At 38.9% G+C, this 27,071-nt stretch overlaps 1 protein-coding gene across 1 annotated transcript in view; it reads right to left on the bottom strand.

The window, feature by feature from the left end:
- Positions 1-1,100: 1,100 nt before the first annotated feature.
- The window catches only part of MCM9 (minichromosome maintenance 9 homologous recombination repair factor), a 187,699-nt gene continuing 161,728 nt past the window's right edge, over positions 1,101-27,071 (bottom strand). Inside the window, exons 9-13 of the mRNA XM_020971614.2 lie at positions 20,351-20,553; positions 18,598-18,801; positions 12,031-12,113; positions 8,103-8,248; positions 1,101-5,024 (exon numbers count right to left, since the gene is read on the bottom strand). Of these exons, the coding sequence (XP_020827273.2) occupies positions 3,467-5,024; positions 8,103-8,248; positions 12,031-12,113; positions 18,598-18,801; positions 20,351-20,553 (2,194 nt within the window). The 3' untranslated portion in view covers positions 1,101-3,466. The remainder of the gene's footprint in view (positions 5,025-8,102; positions 8,249-12,030; positions 12,114-18,597; positions 18,802-20,350; positions 20,554-27,071) is intronic.

Raw genomic sequence — 27,071 nt, 5'->3', positions numbered from 1 at the left:
AGATCCAGAATGTCCCCAGGCTGAAGGTATATGCCTTTCATGTTACTAGCAATGCCCATAATCTCATCCTCAAGGCTGTTGATCACTTTAAGGTCATTCAAGGGCTGAGAAGATGCTGACCTGCATTATTGGTAGAAGGAGTTCCCTTGTCTTAGAGTTCCCTATCCCAATGAAATCATAAGTCTAGTCCTTTTCATGAAATCTGAGCTAGAAGTGACACTGGATGAAAACATCTGATTTTGATGTAATGTATTAAAGTTTGCAAAATGCTTTACATAAATTGTCTAATTTGTGTCTCATAACAATCCTGTGAGGTAGGTACTTTTGTTGTATTCAGTTTACAGTTGAAAAAAATGGGGCTCAGAGAGGTCGCTCATGGTCATAGTTAATTCTAACTTGGGATTTGAACCCAGCTCTTTCTGACTTTGGAGACTAGCACTCCATCTAGCCTCTCAAGAATCTCTTGTCTAATCCTCTGACTTTATGAAAAGAAGGAACTGAGACCCAGAGAGGTATAATGGACTTAATCACAACACTAGCAGGGATAAAATTCAAACTAGAACACACTAAAAGGTTTTCTGATTCCTCATGTGGTCCATTCCCCCATTACCAAAAACAAACGAATGAAAAACTCATACTGTATTTGTAATATCTTCACTGACTTGGGTTATTGCAGAGATAGTAAGTTCATCCCAATTAATTAAGGGCTCAGTGCAAACTCATTGCATCCTGGGAGCCCATCCATTTTTCTAGGCCATTAGGGTAACACTTAGAACTTAGAACTAAAGACAGTCTCATGGAATGAAACAACTGGTTTGCTTTCACAAGATAAACCATTTCTTCTCCACTTCCTGATGAAATTAGGACCAATATAGATGTACTAGACATAGTGGATAGAGCACTGGCATTACAGTCAAAAAAACCTAGGTCCAAGTCCCACCTTTGGCACAAAATGGCTGTGTGATCCTGAACATGCCATTTGCCTCTCAGTGCCTCAGGCAATTCTCTTACAACTCTAGGTTGAGAACAGTTGTTGATCTGCAGTGGAGTGGGGATTTCTTTGCTGGGAGTTCCCTATACCAATTAAATCACAGGTCTAGTTAAAAATAGCAATTTTCCTTTTTTAATATTTGTCTTTATTTTCAAATTTACATTATGATTATTTTAAAACTACAACAATTTCAAGTTATCAGAGACAAGTAACTCCCTACTACAAATATCTCCAATGTGTTCTCTCTATAAGCATTGTAGGTGGAAAAGTGAGAGTAGGACTGAGGCAGGAGAAAGGAGAGGAATAACTTGAGAGTCAATTATCTCACAACCTCCAATCTTCCCTATGAATAATCTGTGTGGTTGTTTGGGGGTAAGAGTGGGCTTTTCCTTGTTTGCCACCAAGAGGTCTCCTCTCTTTGTACAATAAGGAGCTTACAGACCCTAAAGTCAGAGGCAAAATGTAGGCCAGTTGCTTGCTTTTACCCTAGGTACATGTACATGACACAAAGGACAGCAGGGCTTCTCCATGCTCTTTCGTTGTGCAGGGCCAGGGCCACTGACAATCCAATATGTGGGGAGGAATGGGAATGTCAGTAATGAAACATGAGATAATGTAAGTCAAAGTGCTTTGTAACTTTAAAGTATTATATGTTATTAATCTATTAAATTCAAATTCTTCCTGTTTTCCCATATCTTCAAGGCATTCTACTTAGGGGTATCACTAAGTTTCTAGTCCAATGTGGCCTCTGCCTCTGGCAGGTTTTCTATTTCCAGGGCAGAGTTAAGATTTCCTTAAAGTTAAGGATCTGCTTGAGGATTTGTCTAAGGATTCTTTTGATGTGTGGACAGTTACTTACTCTGTAACTAGTCTCCAAGTCATTCTATCAATTGGGCAGAAAGTACTGTACTATGAGAAAGGATACATCTTAAATACAAAAATCAAGAGTACTTTACAATTTAAGAGATTTAATACAAAGTTAGTGCTAAAAAGTCACTTTCCTCCAGTGTTTGTTAGAATGGAAAATTAATCTCATTCAATTAAGAACGAACTTGTGCTATTCTAAAATTAGGTATGTCTTTAGCAAAAGAAAATTGTATATTTTGGTTAACATGGATCAAAGATAACAATCCATAATATTTGTATTTCTCCTTTTATTTCTCAAAAATATGGAAAGGCAAGAAGGAAGACAGGTAGGTAGGCAAGAAGGCAGGAAGAGAAGAAGGAAATTCTCCTACACCACTGCACATTCACAGAATGACACACGAACATATCTTCATTAGGAGACAGAAGATTCACAATATTATCCAATCCATGCTTCAGCACAAGCACATTAGAATGGAATCTGGTGCAGTACAGTGTGAGAAACAGAAGATGGTGTAACTTTTACTGTTTAAATGTTCTGACACTATGAAAGTATTTGCAATGAGATCACAGACTTGAAATAAAAACCGTCTGACAAGCTAATTCAGAGTTAAGGGATAATTCTTAAATCTTTTTTCTTCATATATATATATATATTTTTATGGTCCTTTATACTACAGGTTTTTTACCCCCAGATGGCTTGGGTAAACACATTTCAGAAATGAAAATTCATTCTTCAGATGAGAAAAAAACATGATGATGGCGCCCTGTGAAGCGCTAGAAACATACATGGGAACCCAAAGGAAGAATCTGTTTGAGGCAAATAAATCACTCAAGTAGGGCTCACAATTCCATTTCGTCTATCTGGTTAGCAGACATACGACGTGTGATTTAGCCCTATCCCACATCCTTTTCTTCTCCCTTCCAAATGAAAAGTATATCCTAAGATAGAAAATGGTGGCCTTTAAATGAGATGAAAACCCCAGAAAAGTTTAACTCAAGACCAACATAATACAAAGATGATAAAGAACAGTAATTGCATACTTTAGTCATTACCATGCAATGAGGAAGGCAAATTCATAAAAAAAGAAAACATTTCAGACAAATCTAAATCAGACATGTGATAAGAAACACAAAAATGACAGGCAAAGAAAGTCACATGATATTTGCAAAACACATATCCTTAATGGCAGTAATTTCACTATGATCTATCCCAAAGAATCCAGATGTAGGAAGGTAAAAAATTAAGGCTCATTTGCTTTTTTCCTGGCCTTAGCTCTTGTTAACAAGTGACTGGAACAAGGGATCCAGGAGAGACCAGCTTAACAGAAAACATCTATTGGAACACAAGTAGTTTGTTAACAGAATTAAGAACAAAGTCACTGAGTTATTTCTTATGAGCACATGCCACTAAACTGACTTAAAATGACCACACAACTTTTTCAAATTGTGTAGAGGCACACAGGAGCTCATAGTAAAAATCACAAACCCTGACAGAGTGTCAGGGATGAAGGTCCCATCTCCCTTTCATCGGACGCTTTGCTGCTGGTCACAGGAGAGCACATCACTGATACCCTGAAGGTGCTCTACTGCAGGAAGAATGATGGCACTCTACAATTTGGGATTCTTCCTCATTTCTTCCTCCCAATCAAAATCTAATGCATCATCATCATCATCATCTAGTTCTGTTAAGGTGAAGAGAGATTTTCCTGAAATGACAGCTTTCTCTCCAGCCCCCTCCAACTGAAAAGTTTTCCTTCTGCCAAGGGATACAGATGGGCCTGTAGGAGGATGGCTCAGGCCTCCCCCGCTAGAGTTTGTATTGCCAGGAGTGGGCGGGGTCCTTGGTTTGGATTCAGAAGGGCCAGTAAAGGAGAAGCTTGCTAATTTAGTTAACGTGCAAGTTTGAACCTTGCTTTTAAGATTGGATGAATCCTCCTTTTTCTCTCTCTCACCAGCAAAGAGGCAATGGTCGGCCTGGTTTTCAACCCCAGATTTAGTGTGAGTGGCCAGGCCAGATTCTCTTGCCTCATCTTTCTTTTGTGGCTGCTGGGCCACCTCCCTAGTCTCGCTGTGCATTAGCTCCATTAATCTTCTCTTCCCAGAAACAGACACTGGCTTTTCTGGATCCTTCCCGTGGCATGTTTCTTCTTCCTCTGGCTGTCCTTCATTCGTTCTATGGCTAGAAATCCTAGGACGTGTCACTGAAATTTTACTTGTGGCAGGAAGAAGAGCGTGATTGTTGTTTCCAGAAGAGTGGGTGAGCTTTGACTTATGTTTGAATGTAAACTTGGCCAGTTTAGCCAATGGGAGACCTGGAACCTCATCACTCTCATGGTCAGGGGCACTCCTTGTTATCTTTTCTACCTCATTCTCAGTTTTGTGGCTTTTGCTCATGGCAGATGCTAGACTTTCCTCTGAAGGAGTGCTCTGTAAGGGAGTAAGGTGAGGATGATGAGGGAGAGTTAAACCAGATTCTGAATTTAAAACTTCCCCAGTTATCTCAGCAGGAGGATGAGGCAAAATAATCTGGGAGTTTAGTGCCTTTGCAGAGAACTCCTGGGATTTCTGCTGTCTCTTAGGGACATGCTGAGTAATCACTGAATCAGGCCCTTCTGGAGACACTGCTTCCTCAGTAACTGTTTCTGACTGGTTGGGTTTTTTTTTAGCAAAATGAAAAGGCCTCTTGAGAGTCAGTGGAGCATCTGTATTGGCTGCTGCTGGAAGCTGGTCAGTTTCCACTTTGCTCCTTGCTCTTTTTTCCTTGCCATGGGAGTTGTCATTGGGTGCCACTGAAGCCATGCTGTCCTTGGTCATGCTGGGAACAGGAGACAGAGCCAAGTTGTTTTCAGAACCTATGTGCTCACTTGCCATGTAGTCAAACCAGTTCAAGCTGGTGTCTCTGTCTTTCTGGTTGGGCTTACCCGGGGGTACTGTCTTTCTCTTTTCACTTGTCCCCTGGTGTGATGGGGATCTGAAGTGTGCACTGCTCTTGGTGTTTTCTCTAACAGAGGAGGTCTGTCCATTACAGTTGGCTTCTTGTTGTTCAGAAGGGTTGGGGTGGGACGTATTCTCTGGTTTTTCCATCCAATCATTTCCCAAAGACCCACAAGTAGTTTCTACTTCCTTCTCTTCAGGCTGTGACAAGAGCAAATTTTGGTTCTTTAGCCTGGGAGGAAGAAAAAAGGAGAGAAAACTGTAACTGTATAAAAAGCATTCATTTTGAAGTTTTAATTCCTCTAGACCTGGTGGTAACCCCTTGATGTTAGAGTCAGGTACTGCTTTACAAAATTAATTCAGTGTTCATAGGAGTGCCAGGCAAAAGAGACCTTAAAGATCATCTAAGCTAACCCACTAATTTTATAGATGAGAAAACTGAGGCCCAGAGAGGTTAAATAATTTCCTAAATATCAAACAGAGATTGTAAGAAAGAGATCTAGGATTCAAACGTAGGCACCCTGATTCCAGATTCTATGCTCTATCCACTACATCAGGAAGTGGCATTTTCCTGCCTCAATAATCTCACACAAATACACTCAGAATTGTAAAGTGAATTTTTAGATATCAGTATAGCATCATTAGCATAAATTTAGGTGACATGACATGTTAGTAAAGGGGAGCAAGAACAGTTAAATGGCCCAAAATTCTGAGTCACTTTGGGAGTCTGAGTCATTTAAAACTAGCTGATGGGGCCAGCGAGGTGGTGCAGTGAATAGAGCACCAGCCCTGAAGTCAGGAGGACCCAAGTTCAAGTCGGACCTCAGACAAAACACTTGACACTAGCTGTGTGACCCTGGGCAAGTCACTTAACCCCAACTGCCTAAAAATAAAAAAGAAAAATTAAAAAAAAAGATGACTAGCTGAGGGTCAGTGTCCAGCATCTTCTTCCAATCAGCATTTTAATAATAATAATGGTAATGATAGCTAGCATTTATGCAATGTCAACTATGTGCCAAGCACTGTGTGATGTGCTTTACAAATATTAATCTCCCTCAATCCTGACAACAACCCTGTGAGGTAGGGGCTATTATTATTCCCATTTTACAGATGAGGAAACTGAGGCAAACAGAGAATAATTAACTTTCGCAGGGTCACACAGCTAGCAGGTATGGATTTGAATTCAGGTCTTCCTGACTCCAAGCCCAGCTCTCCATCCACTGGGCCAGAACAGTGAGACTACAGGGAAAAGCATATACAATCTTTGAATTTTAGATATGGAAGGGGATCTCAGGGGGTCACCGAACTCAACTCCCCCAGCCAAGCACAAACTCCATTTTCTTGGCCAAATGTTTACTTTAATAATTAAATCTGCCCTGTTAAAAATGCCTGTAGTTTACTCCCTTTTATTTTTTTAAACAGAAGCTCTTATCATTCTTTCTTAAGAGATGATTAAAATGGCCATTATTTGCCACACAGGATTTTAAGTATTTGGGGATGAAAAGGTGCTATATAAATATAAACTGTTTGATTATAATTATATAGTTTCCCCAAGGAATAAAGAATTTTTTCCTAAGGGGAAAAGAGCCATCTGCTACTTGCATTTTCTTACTTTGTAAAACTAGATTATTTCTTGTTGGAATCTCCAAGCTGCATCTGGTTTTGTTGCTCTGAGGGCTGCAGCAATGTGGCTGCCTTTCAATGCAAACACACAGCAGAGAGGAAGGTTGAAGGCAGAATCATAGATTTCTATTTTCCCCTAATCTTTTCTTCTTCTGGGAGAGTCCTCCTGATGCTAGGGGGAAGGGTACAGTGCTGGTGTCACACTGCACAACACTCATTTTGAGCTTTACCTTCTTCCCTCCTTTCCTCCCCCAGACCTTCCTTAAACTACAGGCACAGGGAGCTCTCCTTCATTATCAAGGAGCAGACCTTCCAAAGGCAAAAGGGCAGATCTGTGAGAGCTTTAAAAGGATCTGTTACAACAAAAAGTAAACAACCCAAAGGAACAGCTTTGATCTTAATGGCTTCTCTCGATCAAGAGAAGGATTAAAGCAGGCCAAACGGGAGGGGGGGAAAGGCTACTTTTTAATACAAAGTGAAAGTTTACTGCAATTTGACTGGGTATATAATGTTATTAACTATTTCTATGAGTAAGTTTGTCACGCTTAATATTGGAAAAGCTATAAGAAAAGAAAGTTATGAAACAACTTCCAATCAGTTTGGAGCAGTAAAGATTTGAAACAAATACACTTTACTATTAAAATATTAGTACTACTTCCCTCACAGATCTGCCCAATTTGGCCATCAAAGTGTAGAAATTCAAGATACCTGAATTTGTGTGTATATTCTGGTAGGACAGTGGTATTGGAGGAAGGAACTGAGTGGTTGGCATGGGCTAACGGAGATATTACTGGGTACATAAGGTTAATTATTTCTCTTTTTTAACCAATTGAATGAGTTACTTTAGGCATATCAGAAAACCAATTTCAGTTTCTTAACAATGCATTTGAAACAAATTTAGTTTTCCTTATTGGGATAATATAAAATTAATTAATTATCATTCATAAAAAAAAAGAATGTATCTTAGAAGAATGTTTTCCATAAATGCCAAGAATGCTTTTCAATATGTTCAATATTTCTGCACACTTCCTGCTTGGGATAAAGGAGTAATAATAGCAATTATTATTATTATCATAATCAGAATAATAGTATTTATAGCAGATATGTTTACATGGCATTTTATATACATCACATTATTTGGGCTTAAAAGCAACTCTGTGAAATAGTTGCCATTAATATCCCCATTTTACAGATGAGAAAACTGAGACTCAAAGAGGTCATGCTGTATCTCTAGTAGAACCTGACAAAATGTATTTCTCTTTGGTAGGGCTAGGAAGGGCTACTCCACTCTTTCCCTTTCCCCTACAACATCTTCGTTCTCCTAACAAAACTTGCCTCATCCTTACTTTAGTTTCAACACCAGCTCACCAGAAGAACAAGAAAATTTAGGAATAAATTCTTGTAGGATGGGATTGGATTAGATTAGATTACCAAGGTTCCCTGGCTCACCAGGCAGCCATATAATGTTTTCTTTGCTTCTAATGCTTCTAAATTGACTTGAACTCTGAATTTTTTGTTTCTTAAATGAGACATTACAATAGAATAGAGAGTTAACTTTTCAGCAAACTATAGTACACTGTAATATGTAGAATTTACAGGCTTTTCCCATTTAACATGCTAATTCTTATTCCAGTCATTGTCAGACTATCATTATTTTTTAAGTCTTCTCTGGCTTTTCTTTTCTCACCTATCAAGTCTTCCCAGTTCCTCACTCAGAAGACACTGAAGCTCCAGCTTTTCCAGAATCATTTCACACTGCATTTGGTACTGCTCCAGGGGGTTTTCAGGAAAGGATGTATGGAGTGCATTCACACCTCCCAGAAGAGCACCTCCCTAAAGAGAACAAAAAGTCATGGTTACATGGTTAACAAAACGCTATCCAGTTTCTTTAGTTGAGCTCCTCTGTCAACACAAGGTTTTAGCAATCCCAGTAAAGCCCCATTAGAGATTCCAGGGCCTGAATCAGACAGAAATAACTCCAAGGGCTCAGGTAATGTTATACCCATTTGGGCTGACTCTTTTCTCCACATCTCCCATCTCATATCTTCTCTGGGTAGATACAGCATTGCCTTTCAGGAAAAACTCTAAGGATCCCTGGGTTAAAGAAGATGCAACTGATATCCCAGCAGGAGAACCAACCTCTCAAAGGCCTCATTACTGTTGGGACACAGCACCTGCTATATGAGAGAATGTTCAGAAAATCCAGAGCCTCTCAATTAAAAAAGGGGCACTTGGCACCAGCCTGACATCTCAACCTGCTCTTCTATGAGAAATCTTAGCAACTTCTTCTGACCTTGAGCTAGTCCATGCCTTACCACCTGTTCTGTTAGCTTCTCTAAGTCTAAACTAGTCTGATGATCACCAAGAGCATCACTGGCCATTTATGACCTTCCCTACTCCTCCCACTGGAGGTTACTACTCTGGGGTGTGGAGTGCCTACTTCTTCCCTTCCTTCACCTCTTCACCTCAGCTCAGATTTCCTGATGTCAATATCCAAACCATCTAGATCAAGCACTTGCCCAGCCCCATTCTAAATTGCTAGTCTAGATAATAACACCAACCCCAAAAGCTACTTTTATCTTTCATATCCACTCATAAACCTCAAGGATCCACTGTTACCCTGGAGGGAAAGTACTCTAAGGGTATACTCATCTCAGCTCCTCTCAGGTGAATGGGGAAATTCCTCCTCCCTCTCTAATTAGGTAAAAGGTAAAAAATAAAAAATACAATGACAACTGTTTTAAGCTAATAAAGATCTTCTAACCTTTAAAAACAGAAAATGTTATTCTTAGCTAAAGAAAACACTAACATTACTATTGTTCTATTTGATAAATCAAAAGCCTTATACATAAAATAATTTCACTTTATTGTGGAATTTTGTCATGTTTCACAATTACTATAAAACATAAGCAGGAAGTTGCTTGGGTTAGAGAGTGTTCTAATTAGCAGAGGGAATTCTCCCCATCTGAACTCCTCCCTAAGCATATATGTAAAAAAACTGCATCTTGAGTGACTCTGATTAAAACTTAGAATTCAACAAAATGTAACACCCATGTATGTCCAACACATTAGAAAAATAGTAATAAACAGACCCTTCCTTAATATAGTAAATAATGTCTATCTAAAACCAAGAACTAGCATTATGTAAAATGGGGGTGTTTTCAATAAGATTGGGACTTGAACCCAGGTCATTCGAGTTCTGAGGCTGGCTCTTCCAGCTTAGTAACTATTTAACATTTAAGTTAGATAATTTCAATCCATAAAGTATTACAACAATCTTTCCATCACTCCCTCTTAGTCTCCATCAAAATCTGTCCATTTATTCTCATTCACTTTTCTCAGCTTCTACTTTTTTTCTTTTGCTTTACATCATTTTATAAAGGTCTTTCCATATTTTTTTACATACTATATCCTTTGCTGGCTTTAGCTGCATTATAGTATTCCATCACATTAGTGTACCACAATTTATTAATTGGTTCAACAATTGTTAGGCAGGTCATTTCCAATTTTCTGAGAATTACATATAATGCTACACAAAAATCTGCATAGATAGCTTTTTAAAAAATTTGTTCCTGAGAACAGCTTTGAGGCATAATTTCAAAACTGGAATTATAGATTAAAGATTATTTATGTAACTTTTAATATAGATTTCTAGATTCCTTTCTAAAAAGATTCTTCAGGTTTTCAATTCTACTAGTAATGGATAAGTAGACGTCTTTCCTCCTCAACCTCATTTTCATCAGCTTTTATGGATTTAACATTGCTTTTATTTTTTCCCACTTGATGGGTGTAAGGTGGCACCTTAAAGTTTTTTTCATTTATTATCTATTTGGTTATTAGTAAGTTTAATATTTTAAAGTGATTATTAACAATTTTTATTTCTTCTTTTGAAAGCTGTTCATATCCTTTGACCATTTTCTAATTCAATGGTCTTTTCTCAGCCCTCTCTTTTTTGAGCCTCTATGTGACTTTTCAAACTGCTGATTACACTTAGAGACTTTTGCTTTGGCTTATATGATGACTGCTTTTTCTTAGTACTCCTCCTAAGCATCCGACCATTCCTTCTTCATCTCCTTTACTGGATTATCACTCATTTCCTGCTCCCTTAGTGTGGGTGGTATTCCCTACTCACCCATCTTCAATTCATCTTCCACACAACTGTCAAAGTAATTTTTCTAAAGCACTGTTCTAATCATGTCTCTCCTAGACACAAAAACATCAGAGGCTTCTTATGGCCTAGAGGATAAAACATACCACTCAATCTGTTATTTAAGTAACGTAAATAGCAATTGTTTCTGTTTTATCCAGAAACCCTTCCCCTCTCAGATTGATTTTTTTTTTTTACTAAAGAGGCCATTCTCTGCCTTAATCACTGAATGGGCTTTGCCTCAGTCAACCTGAGACCTGTTAAAGACCCATTAGCTTGAAAGGGCCAAGGTACCCCATTGAATCCTGGGACATCTCCAGTTATCTTGATCTATATCTAGCCACTGGACCCAGATGGTTCCAGAGAAGAAAGTAAAGCTGATGATACACCCCTCCCTCACTTAAATCCAATTCACCTGCATGTCAAGGCATCACCTCCCTGATATCAGGGTCCTCTTCAAGAACAAAGGACAAAGGACAAACAACAGCAACAACAACAAGTCCCTGCACAATACTGGTCCTAACCCACTTCTCTAGTCTTATTCCTTTTGGCTGTCCTTCATGAACTACACATTTCAGCCAACCTGTGCAGTGAACCATGCCCCAAACTCAACATACCACTTCTTGTCTCCATGCTTTTCTGGATCATGCTCCCTCTACATTACTGTCCCAAAGAAATTTTGTCTTCCCTCAAGGCTCCACCCAGGTGCTACATCCTCTGGGACACGTTCACTGACCCCCACAGGTGTTAACCCCTGCCTCAATTTTCTTGGTTCCATACACTTCTTGGCATACATGTTATATATTCCTTTGGTAGAAACGTAAGTTCTTTGACAACGGGAACTGGTTGTTTTGGGTTTTTTTTGTCTTTCTATCCCTGATGCCTTACACCTAGTAAATTAATCACATAGTAGTTATGTGATTAATAAATATTTACTGAATTGAATTACACATGAAGAAATGGTTCTAGAAACCCTTAGGTTGAAAGCTATCAAATTTACTAATATATTCAAAGTAAAAAGAAATCTTGAATACTTAGATACTCAGTCATGAATTATTACTTATCTAACAGTCAAAAATATGAACTGTGAAGGATAGATAGCGGAACAAAGTTTAAATCACCTGAAATGAACAATTAAAGAAATTCAAGAAATATTAATGGAAAAAGTTAGAGAGGCAGAAATACAATATAAACTAAATTAGACAAACATTTACTGAGTGCCTACTAAATAAAAGACACTGTACCAGACTCTAAAATAGATACAAAGATGAAGAAAATATTAGCCTCAAACTTACAATTTAGCCATATAATTAAAAACATTTATATGAATATATTACACCAAAGCCTTACATGCTTGCCAAATTTCTTTCAAGCTTTGGATCTTTGGACTTATGATAGTTTATTTGGTTAGAAAAAACTTTTTTCCCACCTAAGTATTTACAATTAATATCTCAGCATCAACGCTTACCTGCATTGAGGATTCCATCACGGACACCACTGTAATAGCATCTACCAGAGTCACTGTATCTCTGAACATCAGCCGAGCATGAGCTAGGAAAATAATAAGTCATTCAGAGTCACTGGGACACAAATCATTTACTTTACATGAATAAATGGGGATGGTAAATGCAATTCTTCTAGACCAGGAAAAAAATTGTCTTCTGAATGAACCTCTAATGACAAATTAATTTTCCAATAACAAGCATAAAATAACTAAATTTAAATAGCTTTACAGATGGTTTCTATAATAATTGAAGTAATATATTCTACCTACTTCACCCACAGATATTTGGTATACTTTGACACAGTACTTTGAGCTCCTTCAAAGAAATAGGTCATATGAATATAAATTCAACACTATAAACCATTTTTAATCCTGCCTTTGTGATCTGCTATAACAATGCATCAGTGTGGGACAGCCACCTTCATATCTCTCATTAACAGAGGAGAAACCTTAGAAAACCAGGTACAGAAGGGGCGAGGGTATAGATTGTTTATTTGCCTTCTTTCCTAAAGGATTTCCTATGGACTGGTCCAAATTGGGTTTCATGTGTATAGGCTAGAATAGGGATTGTTAACCTGGGGTCCACAGACATCCTAGGGTCCATAAACTTGAATGGGAGAAAACTGCATCTTTATTTTCACTAACCTCTAACTGAAATTGAGCATTTCCATCAATCATGAGGGTAGGCACTAGCACTGAGGGTAACTGGGAAAGGCTTCTTGCAGGAGTTGGAATTTTAGCTGAGATTTAAAGGAAGCCAAGAGGTATAGATGAAGAATAGGAGAATTCGAGGCATGGGGGACAGTCAGTAAAAAATGCAGAGTTGGGAAATGGGAGTGTCTTGTTCAAGGAACAGTGAGGAGAACAGTGTCACTGGATCATAAAGGTTATTAAAGTAAAAGAAAACTGGAAATGTAGGAAGGGACGGCAAGGTTATGAAGGGCTTTAAAAGACAGGATTGTCCAATCTCCCAATTCTGTTCTGTTATCTCCCAATTGCTCCTGGCTACTTCCCACTGTTAATCCTAACTAGGTTCTGTTCTCCTTTGGCTGAGTTATCCAGGTCTCTGGCGTTCCGTTCATCCAGATCTTTCTTAGACACCTCCTCCAGTTACCCTAAACTACTTGGCCACTCCTAGATCCCTCTCACAGTCTTTCTGTGGTCCATCTTGTCTCCATTAAGGTGCTCAGATTCTTAAAATTTAGCCAAATGCTCAGATTCTTATAATCTAGCCAATAGGTCACTAATGTTCAGATTCCTTAAGAGTCTGGCCAATATGGAGGATATTATAATAAACACTGTCTTTGGCTGAAAAAAAAAAGACAGGATTTTCTATTTGATATAATAGGGAGCCATTAGAATTTATGGAATCAGGTTGGGGTGGGGTGGGGAGGATGACATGGTTAGGTATGCCTTTTAAGAAAATCACTTTGCAGCCGAATGGAGAATGGACTGAAGTGGGGACAGACTTTGAGGCATGGAGACCAACCATAAGGCAATTTCAATAGTATAGGAGTAAGATGATAAAGGCCTAGACTAGGGTGACAGCAGGGTCAGAGAAGAGAAGAGGGAGTATAAAAGACATGTTGAGAAGAATCAACAGGACTTGGCAAGAAATTGGATGGGCAGGTGGTGAGAGAGTGAGGAATTGAGGATGACACATACATTGTGAGTCTGAGTGACTAGGTGGAGATTGGTATTCCTGATGATAATGGGAAAGTTAGGAAGAGGGGAAGGTTTTGGGGGAAAGATAATGAATTCAGTTTTAGACATGTTGAGTTTAAGATATCTAAGAGACATCAGTTTGAGTTGTTCAATAGGCAATTAGAGATGGGAGTCTGGAAGTCAGCAGAGAGATTAGGACTAGACAAATAGATACGAAAGTCATGTGCATAAAGATGATAATTGAAGCTATGGGAATTGACAAGATCATAAAACAAAATAGTATAGAAGGAAAAGTCCCAGAACTGAGCCTTAGGGGACAGCCACAGTTATCAAGTACGACCTAGATGAAGATCCAGCAAGAAACAGTTAGATGGGTAGGAAGAGAACCAGGAAAGAGCAGTGGCATGAAAACCTGGGGAGAAGAGAGGGTCAAAGAGAAGAAAGCAATCAAAAGTGTCAAAAGGTACAGAGAGGTTAAGGAGGATGAGGATTGAGAAGAGGCCATTAGATCCGCCAATTAAGTAATTATTAGTAATTTTGAAGAGAGCAGTTTCAGTTGAACAATGGGGTCAGAAACAAGACTGCAGACAGTGACAGAAGTACAGGCACAGACTTCTCAAGGAACTTAGCTACAAAAAGGAGGAGAGACATAGGACAATGGCTAGCAAGGAGAGAAAGATCATGTGAGGGTTTTTTGTTTTGTTTTGTTTTTTTCCTTTTTGGATAGTCAATGGGGTTAAATGACTTGCCTATGGTCACACAGCTAGTAAGTGCCAAGTGCCTGAGGTGGGATTTGAACTCAGGTCTTCCTGACTCCAGTGCCGGTGTTCTATCCACTGCACCAACTAGCTGCCCCTGAGGGTTTGTTAAGGATGGGAGAAACATGGACATGTTTGTATGGAGAAAAGCAGCAGTCAGTAGATAAAGAAAGTTCCCTTTCAAGAGGAAGTTATGAGCTTCTAAGAGTCCTTCTAGGGCCCCATGTTTTTTCTTTATTTGTTTAGGGACTCCTTTGAATCCTTTGCATCTTCTGCATTTTCTGTGGAGTAGCAGAGTGTTCTCTCCCCACAGATATTTATTACCCTGAGTGGCTATATGTGAGCTGGGGACTTTGTTACTCACAGCTGTGGAAACCTAGGCATGAAATATATTTGGAGATTTTCCTGGAGTAAGCTTCAGATGGGAGAAATGCATTTTTAAAAATAAAATAATCCTTTTGAATCTGTGTGAGCCAAATTCTTGAGGAGGGAGTAGCTGGTCATGTGTCACATGGTGACATTATGTATTATTGCCTAAGGAGGGATCTATATGCCTTATGTAGCAGACAAACAAGAGGCAAATTTGATATTCTTTTAGGAAAGTTAGGTGCCTGACATGAATATTCATTCCAATAGGAAGTAGTTATTTCACTTACACATAGAGGTAAATCATAGGAATGCCTGAAGTCAGGAACAACATTTTTCTCAAAAGCTAGTTTTGCATGTTCTTGAACATTTGAGTAAATACTTAGTTGAAATGTTAGGATGATAGGATTTAAAGCCAGAAGGGACTTTAGAGATCATCTACTTCAACATCTTCATTTTACAGATGAAGAAATTGAGCCTCAGAGAGGAAGTGACTTGCTGAGCTGGGATGTGAATCCAAATCTTTTGACTTTAACTCCAGTGTTTTTTTTCATTATTCCACACAGTTGACAGCCAATCTACTATCTTGACTGGGAATACTGTCAAGATTCCCTGAAGAACTGGGCCTACCAGGATGAGATAGATATATGGCTTTACTACCATGAAAGTAGTTAAGGATTTAACAAGCAACTGTTACTTTGAGATAGAGTTCCTCTTACTTCTCTAAGTCATCAATAAATTACAAGGTTTGTAGTCTTGTCAAAAACCTCTGACTTTTAAAAATAATATGCCACTTTAGAAGCTCCTGAGATGCCTTCTAAGACCTTTCCTGTTGTCCTTCATTCTTGAAGAAGACCAATGACATCATGAGAGTGATGTCTTAACTTGATTGGGAACTAGATTTAAGTGAGGCAGAGCTATATAAAGTTGTCAGCCTCACTCTCTCTTCCAGAGTCACTGGAGACCAGTGGCAAGAAAAAGTCAAGACCACTAGGGCAAAGACCCAGGATACAGTAGATGACCATGGCCCTTCTGAATTCAGGTCTTTCCAGGATTCTGAATTCAGGTCTTTCCCAGGTTTCACTTTGTCTGAGGCAATGCCTATTCATGACTAGGGGCTAGGTAAGAACTGCCATCACAAAATTTCAATCTGGGAGGGGAGGAGGGACAATGATAACCTACTGTGAACAAGAATGTCATTTCCCTATCCATACCTTATTTTCCATGAGCAAATTGATTCTGGATATCCCTGTAGATTGCATTTTGATATTTAGTTTGGATAGGGCTGGTTGGAGGAGTTGCTGTGGCCCCTTTGTTAGCCATAATGCAGCATGGTATAGTTTGGGAAAGGGACCAGGCCTATGATTACATTGATATAGCAAAATCCTAAGTGAGGAAACTCCCTTTACAAATATTCATTGGGGGGCAGCCAGGTGGTGCAGTGGATAGAGTACTGGCCCTGAAATCAGGAGGACTTGAGTTCAAATCCAGTCTCAGACCAAACACTTAACACTTACTAGCTGTGTGACCCTGGGCAAGTCACTTAACCGCGACTGCCTAAAAAAAAAAATTATTGGCACCTTCTCTGCAACTGATAGTCTTAGCACAGTGGATGGCATATAATTTGCACTTGATAAAATGCTTCTTGACTTGACTAGAAAGTTCTCAAGAGAACTGGCAGGTTAGATGCCTTGTCCTGGATCACACAGTTTGTGTCAAAAGCATGATTTGAACTCAGGTCTTTCCAGCTTAAAGGATGGTTCTCTGTCCACTATTGCTACACAGCCTTAAAGCTATTAAAGCTTACAACTTCACTAAGACTTTTGGGACACCTTGTGCTATTAAAAATACCCTCAAGTTTTGGCTGAGTGCATCAGGGATAACCAATGTATCCAAGGGCAGCTAGGTGGCACAGTAGATAGAGCACTGGTCCTGGAGTCAGGAGGACTTGAGTTCAAATCTGGCCTCAAACAAGTACTAGCTGTGTGATCCTGGGCAAGTCACTTAACCCTGACTGTTTCCCCTGTTTCCTCAAAAAAGCCCAAATGTATACAACAACTTTGATCAAATGACTTTAAAATGTGGAGCTAAAAAGAATAGATGAACTACAATGAAAATTGGGTTACGTTTTAAACTTGTGCATATAACAAACTCACCAACATAATACTTGAGGTGTTTTAATGATAGGGTAAAGTATGGTTTTCCCAGCAATGATCAGCCTCAGGAATACTTCGATTGTCTGTCACTTCTTGGTTTGACAGCATACAGGTAGGAGATTTTTCTTAATGGTATGTCAGTAGCGTGAGAAGTGAACTGACAGGAGAGGCAACTTATCATTGTGGACAGATCCTGAGACTCAAGGGTAAGGAGACCTAGGTTCTAATCTTGATTTTGCCACTACCTCTATAGGACCTTGAACAGGTCACTTCTTTGGGTTTCAGTTTCTTTCCCTTTAAAATGAGAGTACGAGACTAAATGACTTCTGAGACCTCTTCCAGGATGAAGAGTCTCTGGTTTAAAGTAGTGGGCAAAAAGATCAAACACCTGTCCAGAGGTAGCCGGAGTAAAATGTCTGAAGACCCCTAGGTAAGCTATACCTATCCTGCATTCTGGCTAAAACTTTTCTTTTTATCCACTGGCCCCTTGCCGCCCTGGTTATGGCTAAACTTCTGCCCTGAAGCCAGCCATACTGACTCATTTCATTTCACTCCTTACTCTCCTGATCTCTCTTCCCCTTCCCTTCCCAGTACCTGGCCATAATGCCCAGTGCCTTGCCACAGAATGAGTACCTTTCTTTCCTTCCCTCTCCCTCTTTCTTTCCAAGATCAATTCAATTCTGTCATTGTTCTTAAATGGGATGGGTCAATCTCTTCCACGATCTCCATCACCCCCTAACTTTCTGGATTAAAGTGGTCCACCTAGGCCTCCATTCCCCATTTGTGGTTTCTCCCTTATTAATATGCAAGCTCCTTAAAGGGACTCTATCTTTGCTTTTGTATTTATGCTCTCTAGCATTTAGTACAGTACTTAGCACATAGTGAATACTTAATAAATGCTTCTTTGTATTTATTTTCTTTATCTCTTAACCTTCCCCACAGCGATAAGTCCATCACCCTGACCTCCCCTCACCCACCCCAACCTGGGACTCCCCTTCCGGCTCCCCCTCCTGCCTCGCTACCCCATACACCTCTAATTGGGGAGCTTTTGTCTTATCCCACCAAGAACAAGGTCTCTAGGACACTTCTCAGTGAATACTGCACCCACCCCCCTCAAGGTACCTTACTTTATTCTTTCCTTCCTTCCTATCTCTATCTTTTTTATTCATTCATTCTTGATACCTTTTGTTTTCATATCACTTTTGTTTCCAAGTATATCCCTCCTATCTCCACTATCCAGAGAGCCATTCCCCGTGGCAGAGAATAAAAAAGAAGGGAGGAGAAAAAAATTCAGCAAAACTAACCAACACACTGAAGGAAAATTTATGACAGTCCACGCAATGCCACACTCGTATTCTCCCACTCTGCAGAGACAGGAGAGAGGCGGGTGTCTTTAATCGCCTCATCTTCATGGTCAACCTAAGACCCCTTAAGAAAAGTATGCCTTTCTCAAGAACCACTCTCTGAAAGAGCAGAAAGGAAGCATAGAGGAGTGGAGTCCGCAAAGCAATGTTTAAGTTTCACAGCTACAAGACTTGACTTTTTAAATGACTATGCAGACTAAGAAGGTCCCATGAAAAACTCACCTTCTGCTAAGCGGATCAAGCTTTCCAGTAATCGGATAGTTGTCCGGGCTGCGTTTCGACAGTCACTCTGGCGCTGCATTTGATAGTAACGGAGAAGAACCTGGTTGCTCACATCAGATAATTTGGGTTGTAGGTTCCTAATGAGGCAGAAGTAGGTTTTCATCTTTTCCATGCTCCAGAGCTTTTTGGATTTGCTTGGGCAACCTGTGTATCAAATCAGTGTTAGGTCCCTCATTTCTAAGGTCAAGCATAAATCTTCACTTTTTACCAATTTCTTTAAAAAGATGGTCTTCCTTTCTTGTTCATGCCTTGTGTCTCAAAAAATCAAGACGATAACTAAGTTCTGAGTATCTTTCTCCAGAAAAAGTACAGAAAAAATTAGTTATAATAATAGCAAGCTTCCTATTTCTAATGCCAGAAGCTAAAACCACTTATGGTCATTCTGGTCCGTCCCCATATATTGGCTAGCATTTGAGTGTTCCTAATTAATCTTAGTTGAGATATTTTGTAGTGTCAATTTTTTCCTTTATAACTTAACCCAATTCTCCCTGGATACAAGAGGTAAGCTATCTAAAGTCATCTGAGGCCATCTCTCCTAAAAAAGAGGGCTACTATATAGTTATGCCTTGTTACAAATCACATTCATTCCATAAAAAGATTTGGTCTTCCTCTCTCTGATTCACTTCTTTGCCAGGATTCTACACAAGTACTTGCTCCAATAACTATCAATGTCTAGTTTATGAATCAGCTAGTTGGTTTTTCTCTATGATGAATCTCATTTGTTCACATCTAATCTTTCTTTGCCCTTTTGATAGTAAGAAACCTGGACCTAGGGAGGGAGTAGGCATTGCAGCCTCCCTACATTCCTTTTTGTTTCGGCCATCTTGGGACTTGACTGGCTAGTGCCTTCTAATAAGTTTTAGCTACCACCACCTTTCTCGTATTCCTCTATTCCCAGCTGGTCACAGTTTCTTCCTCCCCATTTCCTGATCCCTGAAAATAGCAGATTGCCACCTTAGGTATTTTAAAACAATGTAGGGAAACAAATAAAGGGGGTTGGTGAGGGTGAGAATATAATAGCAAATGAAAAGGAGAAAGAGCTTTATACCTTGTAAGCTTCTTATCATCTCACCCCTTTAGCAAAGTATCTAGTTTGTTATGAAATGAAAAAAAGGCTTACTCTTTCTTATCTCCTTCCTTCCTTTTGCCAGGTCTTACTGTGATATTAGGTCATCTCTAACTCTCTCACTGCATATCTGGATGGCCACACTCTAGTCTTCCAGACCTCTTAATTTTGCTTCTCTAGTCCTCAATTATGAATTTGAGAGTCTAAGACCTTAAGTAAGTTCCATGAATTTCCTATCATTTTCTCTGGTCTGGCCATTCCTTAGGGTGCTTAATCTCAGACTGCAGGTTTAGGGATCTCTGAGTCTATGTCCCTGGGGAAGAGTGGATGTGAGGGAAAAAAGATACATGAAGCTCCTCAGTCATTGGTTTACAGACAAACCTTCAAGGATGGACAGACATTTTATACTCTTCCTTGTTCTTAGACACTAGATCCAATCACTTCCTTATCTCATGAGAAATAATAGCCCATTTTGGGCCACCCATCCCTAGGGGTACCTCCTCCAGATTACTTGTTTGTGCCATACATAAAAATGCATAGATATACAACAATATCAACATATTCTTACTCCCCAACCCCCATAATTGGGTAGGATCATTTTAGCACAACCCTTTTATCTTCACTTACCTTTATTTTCTAAAATAAAAGAAGAAATTATGCGATCCCAGTCTTCATTTTTGGTGTCAAGTAAAACCAAGATCAAGTCAAATCTACTTAAAAGTGGGCTTCCTAGGGCCACATTCACTGAGACTGACTCACAGGGGTCATATTGGCCTTTGGGGTTGGTGGCTGCCAGGATGGTGGTTCTTGTGTTCAATTTGCATACAAGGCTAAGGACAAAGATATTACAGTTCATTTTCTGATATCTACATTTTTCATGTGACATATTTTTAAAAAAGCAACAATAAACTTAGTTTACTGATAAAAGTGATTATTGCTATGCACTTATACCAAGATGATATAGAGGTAAATAACCAAAAATGTAATATCATGTGGAAGAAAAAAAATGATTCAGGGACATAGTAGAAACATTAAACTTTATATATAGACATACACATGGATAGATATAGATAGCTACTATTCCTTAGGACGAACAGGGAAGAAGAGGAACAGATAGTAAGAACGTTTGTTTTCAAAATTTTTAATGGTGGCTAATTTTTCAAAATAATATTGCAAAATTCTTTGAGGGGAGGAAATACAATGTGAAATTTCTCTCTAAAATATGTATATTCTCCATTTGTTTTCTCAATTTGGTGCCTGTTTTTAGTTGCAGTGGAATATTCCCAGACGAGCAGTTATAACTCAAAACTTTCAATGATTACATCAGCAAATTTGTTCTAAATTTATTTTATTTCTGATCTATTTCCAGTTGGCTCTAGATTAGCAATTACCTCATGTCCTGAGCTTTATTGTACCTTAGAGCCAACAATTTTTACTTGTGACAGAATTCACAGGGAAATAACCCTGGCTCCTTGAGGGTAGGGGCTGTTTTGGTTTTGTCTTTGTAATTCCAAAGTCTATCACAGTGCCTTTTATGTAATAAAAGCATATTAAATTAGATTGGCATCTAAAAGATCAACAGGTATCTTTCACTGAACAAACCACCCAACCCTATTTAAAAACCAGCAACAGTGAAAAATAGTGTATAGGCAGTCAGCAACTTCAAGGACTGTTTCAAAACTCATTTGTAGTGAATGCTTATAACTCAAAACCCATTTTTATCATACAAACCAGATTTTATATGGCAGTAAGATTCTCAAGCCAGCCATAAAAAATTATTTAATCCATAATGAAATAAACATTTTAAAAGAAAAATAGTGGCATTTCTCATTTTTGTATACCATGGCCCCTGCACCATGGGGAAGATGAAGATAAAGGAAACACAGATTCAACTCTCAAGGAGTTTATGGTCTAGTTGGGGATATGAGTATGTAAAGAAATACGACACAAAGAACATAAGACATGACATGAGAGTTACAAATAAAAACCTATGGGCAAATCAGAGGAGGGATATATCACATCTAGTTAAGAGTGATCAGAAGTAAATATTCTTTTTTATAATCCTGTGTCTAAACGAGTATCTTATTTATTTCTATTAGGATTCCCTCAATGTCATTAAGTAGGATTAAAACATGTTGTTTATAATATTTAGCAATGTTCCATTCCATTTCCAACCACTATGCCAGAGACATCAGCTTTAAGCCAAAAGGAGTGCTTTTTGATAACACAAGAAGAGAACTGAGCAGTAATACTGAATTTCTCTCCCATTTTTCTATATCATGGTTATGTGTGAAATAAAACATTATTATTGATTTCCAGCAAATGTCCTACAAGGTTTTGGGCTCCTTAGCCTTCTTCTCTTTTCACTCTATATTATACCACTTAATTATCTCATTAGCTCCAGTGGATTCAAATTGTCATTTCCCACAGATGATTCCCACATATCCAGCCCAAGTTTCTCTCCTGAGCTACAGTCATGGATTGCCACCTATGTATTGCACATTTTGAACTGGACATACTATAGCCATCTCAAACTCAACATGTTCAAAATAGAACTCATTGCCTTTTCTCTGAAACCCTCCTTTCTTCCCAATTTTCTTATTACTATGGCACCACCATCCTCCAAAGGCTCCTAAACTTCATGTCATCATTCTTGATTCCTTACTCTCACTCACCTAACATTATCAAATCTGTTGCCAAGTCATGTTGTTCATAATTTCACAATATTTCACATAGACATCCCCTTCTCTTCACTCACACAAGTTCAGGCCCTCATCACTTCCTGCCTAGACTATCACTATCATCTTCTAATTGGTTTCTCCACCACAATCTCTCTCTCTTCCACTTCATCCTTTACTCAACTGTCAAGGTGATTTTTCTAAGGCATAAATCTTACCATGTCACTCCCTGCTCAGTGAGGTCCAGTGACTCTCAATTAGTTTTAGGCTCAAATACAAATAAAAATTTCTTTATAACCTGGTAAATTTCTACCTTTCCAGTCTTCTTACACTTTACTCTCCTCCCCATACTCTTATCTATTCACATCTGTCTTTCAGTTCCTCAAACATGATGCTCCTCTCTCTGCTCTCCACTGGCTGTTCCCCATGTCTGGTATGCTCTGTCCCTTCATCTTCACCTTTTCATTTCCCTGGCTTCCTCCAAGATTCAACTCAAATCCTGCTTTCTACAGGAGGCCTTTCCTGGTGCCCCCCAGCTGTGACTAACTTCCCCTCTCAGATTACCTTCCATTTTCTGTTGAAAGAAAAATTCTTTGCACTTTCACCCGGCTTAAGGAGAGAAAACTCAGGACAAAAAAAATTAGAAGTTTATCATAAGTACTTCAAGGTAGGAATACATTGACAGGCTGATCACTGGAGATCAAGGTGGGTCAGCTTTACTGATAACTTGCATAATAAGATAAAGAATTCTGATAGGTCAACCATCAGCCAAAGAGGTTGGGCCCTTACATCTCAGTTCCTCCCTACAGTAGAAGTACATGAAAATTTCCAGGTACAAACAGGTAGGGGGTGACTTGACTATGTAACAAATATCAGAGAATGGGTGATGCTTTTCTCAAGACTAACTGACAAGGAGGTCTGACGTCACTGAGTCAGCATGAATTTCAATATTACTCTGTATTTGCCCCATTAGAATATACATTTTGATGGCAGGGACTGTTTTTGCCTTTCTTTAAATCTTGAGCACTTAGTACAGTGTCTGGCACATAGTAAGCTCTTAATTAACTCTTGTTGACTGAGTGACCATCTTGTGTCTTTTCTACATACAAGCTTGAGAATCGTGAGAAAAAAATGTCAACGCACACATTTTGCAAGTTACAAATACTTTACTTGCAAATTTTCCACCATATCCCTGTATACTGTCCCACTGCTAGAGAAGCCATTCCACCTACTCTGTTTTTACATCCTTCCTCTGCCTCTGCCTTTAATTCCCATCCACCTCCTTCACCACCTTTGGAGAGTAACTAAACTGTACTGGACCAACGGTGCCACCTGGTGGTAGAAGAAAGGACCATTTTACCCAATGAATGAATCCTGTGATGCTTCCTTGGAGGGGATCATATCTATCTATCTATATCTATATCTATATCTATATCTATATCTATATCTATATCTATATCTAGATATATAGATATAGATATATATACTTCATGTGCCATACCTTTTCCTCTCTTTCGTCAGTCATAACTTCCTCAGTTGCCTGAGAAGGCATTTCTTTTTCACATATGCAAATTCTTTATTCTCCCTAACTCTTCCTTCCCATTTCTATTCTAATTCATGTTCATCCAACTCAGGAAAAATCTATGCTCCTTTCTTTTTTTTTTTTTCTGCAGCTCCTCTATGAGGAAAAAAAATGCCACTAATCATGGGAGGCAGCATGATGAAGTAGAACAGCCACTGGACTGCAAATCAAGAGAGGTAGGCTCTAGCCTTAATTTTGGCATTGACTGTGGGCAAGGCATTTAGAGAACATATTTAGACCTGCTTCTTGTAAGCATAAATAGTTTCAGATAAACAAAACAGTGTGGGTGTGGTGGAAAGAGTGCTGGATTTGGAGTCCAAAGACTTGGATTGAATTTCCAGCTCTCTCACTTACTAACTTAGCATTTCCAACCTTGGGCAAGGCCCTTAACATTGCTAAGTCTCAGTTTTTTTCATCTATAAATTGGAGATAATGTTTGCCCTACCTACCTCACAGAACTGTTATGGGGAAAACACTTTCTAAACTGTAAAGCACTATCCTAAATGTGGATTAGATTAAAATAATTTCTTATTCCATTTTACTATTTTTAGTTAATATTACAATAGTATTTATTATAATTTTTCATCACAAAATTTCAGTATTTCAGCAACATCATGGTCTAAATAAGCCTTGTTTGGGAATCTAACTACCATTTAAAACTTTATTTCTAAGATAGGAATCAATCAACTGACAAGTATATGGATAACTAATATTTGCTGAATTGCTGAATAAAAGAATTAAAATAGATGTGAGTTTCAATTCAATTCAATAAACATTTATTAAAAGCCTACCATCTGCCAGGCACTGTGTTAAATGCTGGGGATACAAAAGAAAAAGAAAGATAATTCCTACCTTAAAGAAGCTTACGATCTAATGAGGGAAGACAACACTCAAAAGGAAGCTGGAAAGGGATTGTAGAGAGACACCTTGGGATGTCCAGTGTTCTGTGGAGCTGAAACCAGGCAGGACTTCAGATGAAGAGTGGAATGAGCTAGAAGTCCAATTTCTAACCCTCTATAAAGGAAAGCTTTGGGAGTTCAGTACTCTACCCTCCGGCCCTCTCCAGTCAGAGATCCTCATAAAGAAGAAAAGTATGAATACCATTATTTATGGTATACTAATCAGTAAGTAGGAACTGAGATCAGAAAATATAAGCCATCAAGACACAGGAGTCTCTCAGATTTATAGCCTCTATTTGTTAATTGCCCTTTAGCACGTTGCTTACAGATAAGCGCCATTCTAGCTATAACTGAAAAAAAAATTATAATTATAAAATCAATCACATACGTGTATATGTAAAGACACACACACCTATCAGAGGTTAAAATTTCTAAAACAACTATATCCTTAGAGAGAAAGAAGAGACCTAAGTGGGAAGCTTCAAACATCAGAGAGCTGAGTCTGCAGGTATTCATCATTGGTTGATTTCCCCCTAGTGCCTACTTGCTCCAAATATGCTGCTAGCCTTTGCAAACAAGACAATCAATGGTTCTGCAACCACATCAGAAAGAAATGCCTACATAGCATAACCATTTGGACATCTTCTCCAGCCAAAAAACAAAACAAAACAAAACAAAACAAAACACACCAACTTGGCAAAAAGGACTTACCTGGAAGGAAAAGAACCCAGAAACCTCAAGCTGACCATGACTGCATCAGTTTATTTTTTACGTGGAAGATATTCTACAAAGCCCTTCTAACCCATTATCGTACAATGCAACCTCACCCTGCTACAGAATGCTACTGGCTAGGTTAGGTAACCACAGTGGTTTATAATCTCTAACGTTCTGATAGCTCATGATCAATTAATACCCTCCATTCCTAGAATTCAGGAGTGCCAGGTAATTTTCCTTAGAGAAGTATTGCATGCTACTTGCTCCACTTTGTTTGGAATGGATCAATTGCTTTTCTTGCTTGATGCTGACAGTATCCCTCCTCACAGGGTCTTTCCCTCCTTTAAAGCCTCTTCTTGATGAGGTAGACACGTTTTTTTCTGCTTACTTCTGATAGAAGTTTTTCACCAACATAGGGGGTAGGGTTGTTCTCCATTCATTCCATGTTCAATCCTTCTGTATCCCTTCTATTATTATTCCATTTTATGAATTAGTTCCACTAAGTTCTCTTAGACTTTGGATTCCACTCTGATGGGTACCCATGGATCCTACTGATAGGGGCATGAGGTATAAGAGCCAGTCTCTGTGTTAAAAATTGAGAGTTGCAAATAACAATCACTCAAAGCCCTGGAGGCTCTGGGTACTACTGAACATGTATATATTGAAAGACCTGGTCATTAGACTATATGATGATGATGATGATGATGACAACGACGACAATGATGACGACGATGACGACGATGATGATGATGATTTTTTGGAAGGCAATTAGGGTTAAGTGACTTGCCCAGGATCACAAAGCTAGTAAGTGTCTGAGGCTAGATTTGAACTCAGGTTCTCCTGACTTTACAACTGGTGCTTTATCCATTGCACCACCTAGCTACCCCCATATGATTGATCATTGAAAAGAATTTTATAGATAATCTAGTCTGGTCCAAGGTCTACATTATACTGAGAAGGAAAACTGAGGTTAAGAGATATTACTACCAGAAATGTCAAACTCACAGTAGCTAGCAGCAGCCAGGAAAACTCCTGAGTAGGACTCAATTAGACTAAAATGTAGTTAAGAAATGTTTGGCAAAATAAATAAAAACATAATACACGTTGTTCAGTCACTTTCAGTAGTGACCCATTTGGGGTTTTCTTGGCAAAGATACTGGAGTAATCCGCCATTTCCTTCACCAGCTAATTTTGCAGATGAGGAAACTGAGGCAAACAGGGTCAAGCGACTTGTCCAGGGTCACACAGCTATTAAGTGTCTGAGGCTGGATTTGACCTCAGGGTCTTTCTGACTCTAGAACTGGTGCTTTATCCACTGTACCACCTAGCTGCCCCCATATGATTTTATTGTTGAAAAGAATTGGTGGCCCAGAAAGATCTATTTCTATTTGAGTTTGACACCAATGGGTTATATGACCGGCCCAAGGTCACACAGGTATTAAATTTTTCTTAGTTACCACTCTCAGATTGAGCCC

Source organism: Phascolarctos cinereus, unplaced genomic scaffold (genome assembly GCF_003287225.1).
Source record: "Phascolarctos cinereus isolate Bilbo 61053 unplaced genomic scaffold, phaCin_HiC Scaffold_5;HRSCAF=322, whole genome shotgun sequence".
Taxonomy (NCBI): Eukaryota; Metazoa; Chordata; class Mammalia; order Diprotodontia; family Phascolarctidae; genus Phascolarctos; species Phascolarctos cinereus.
Note: the sequence above shows the minus strand (reverse complement) of the source record. Positions and strands in the feature narration are given on the sequence as shown.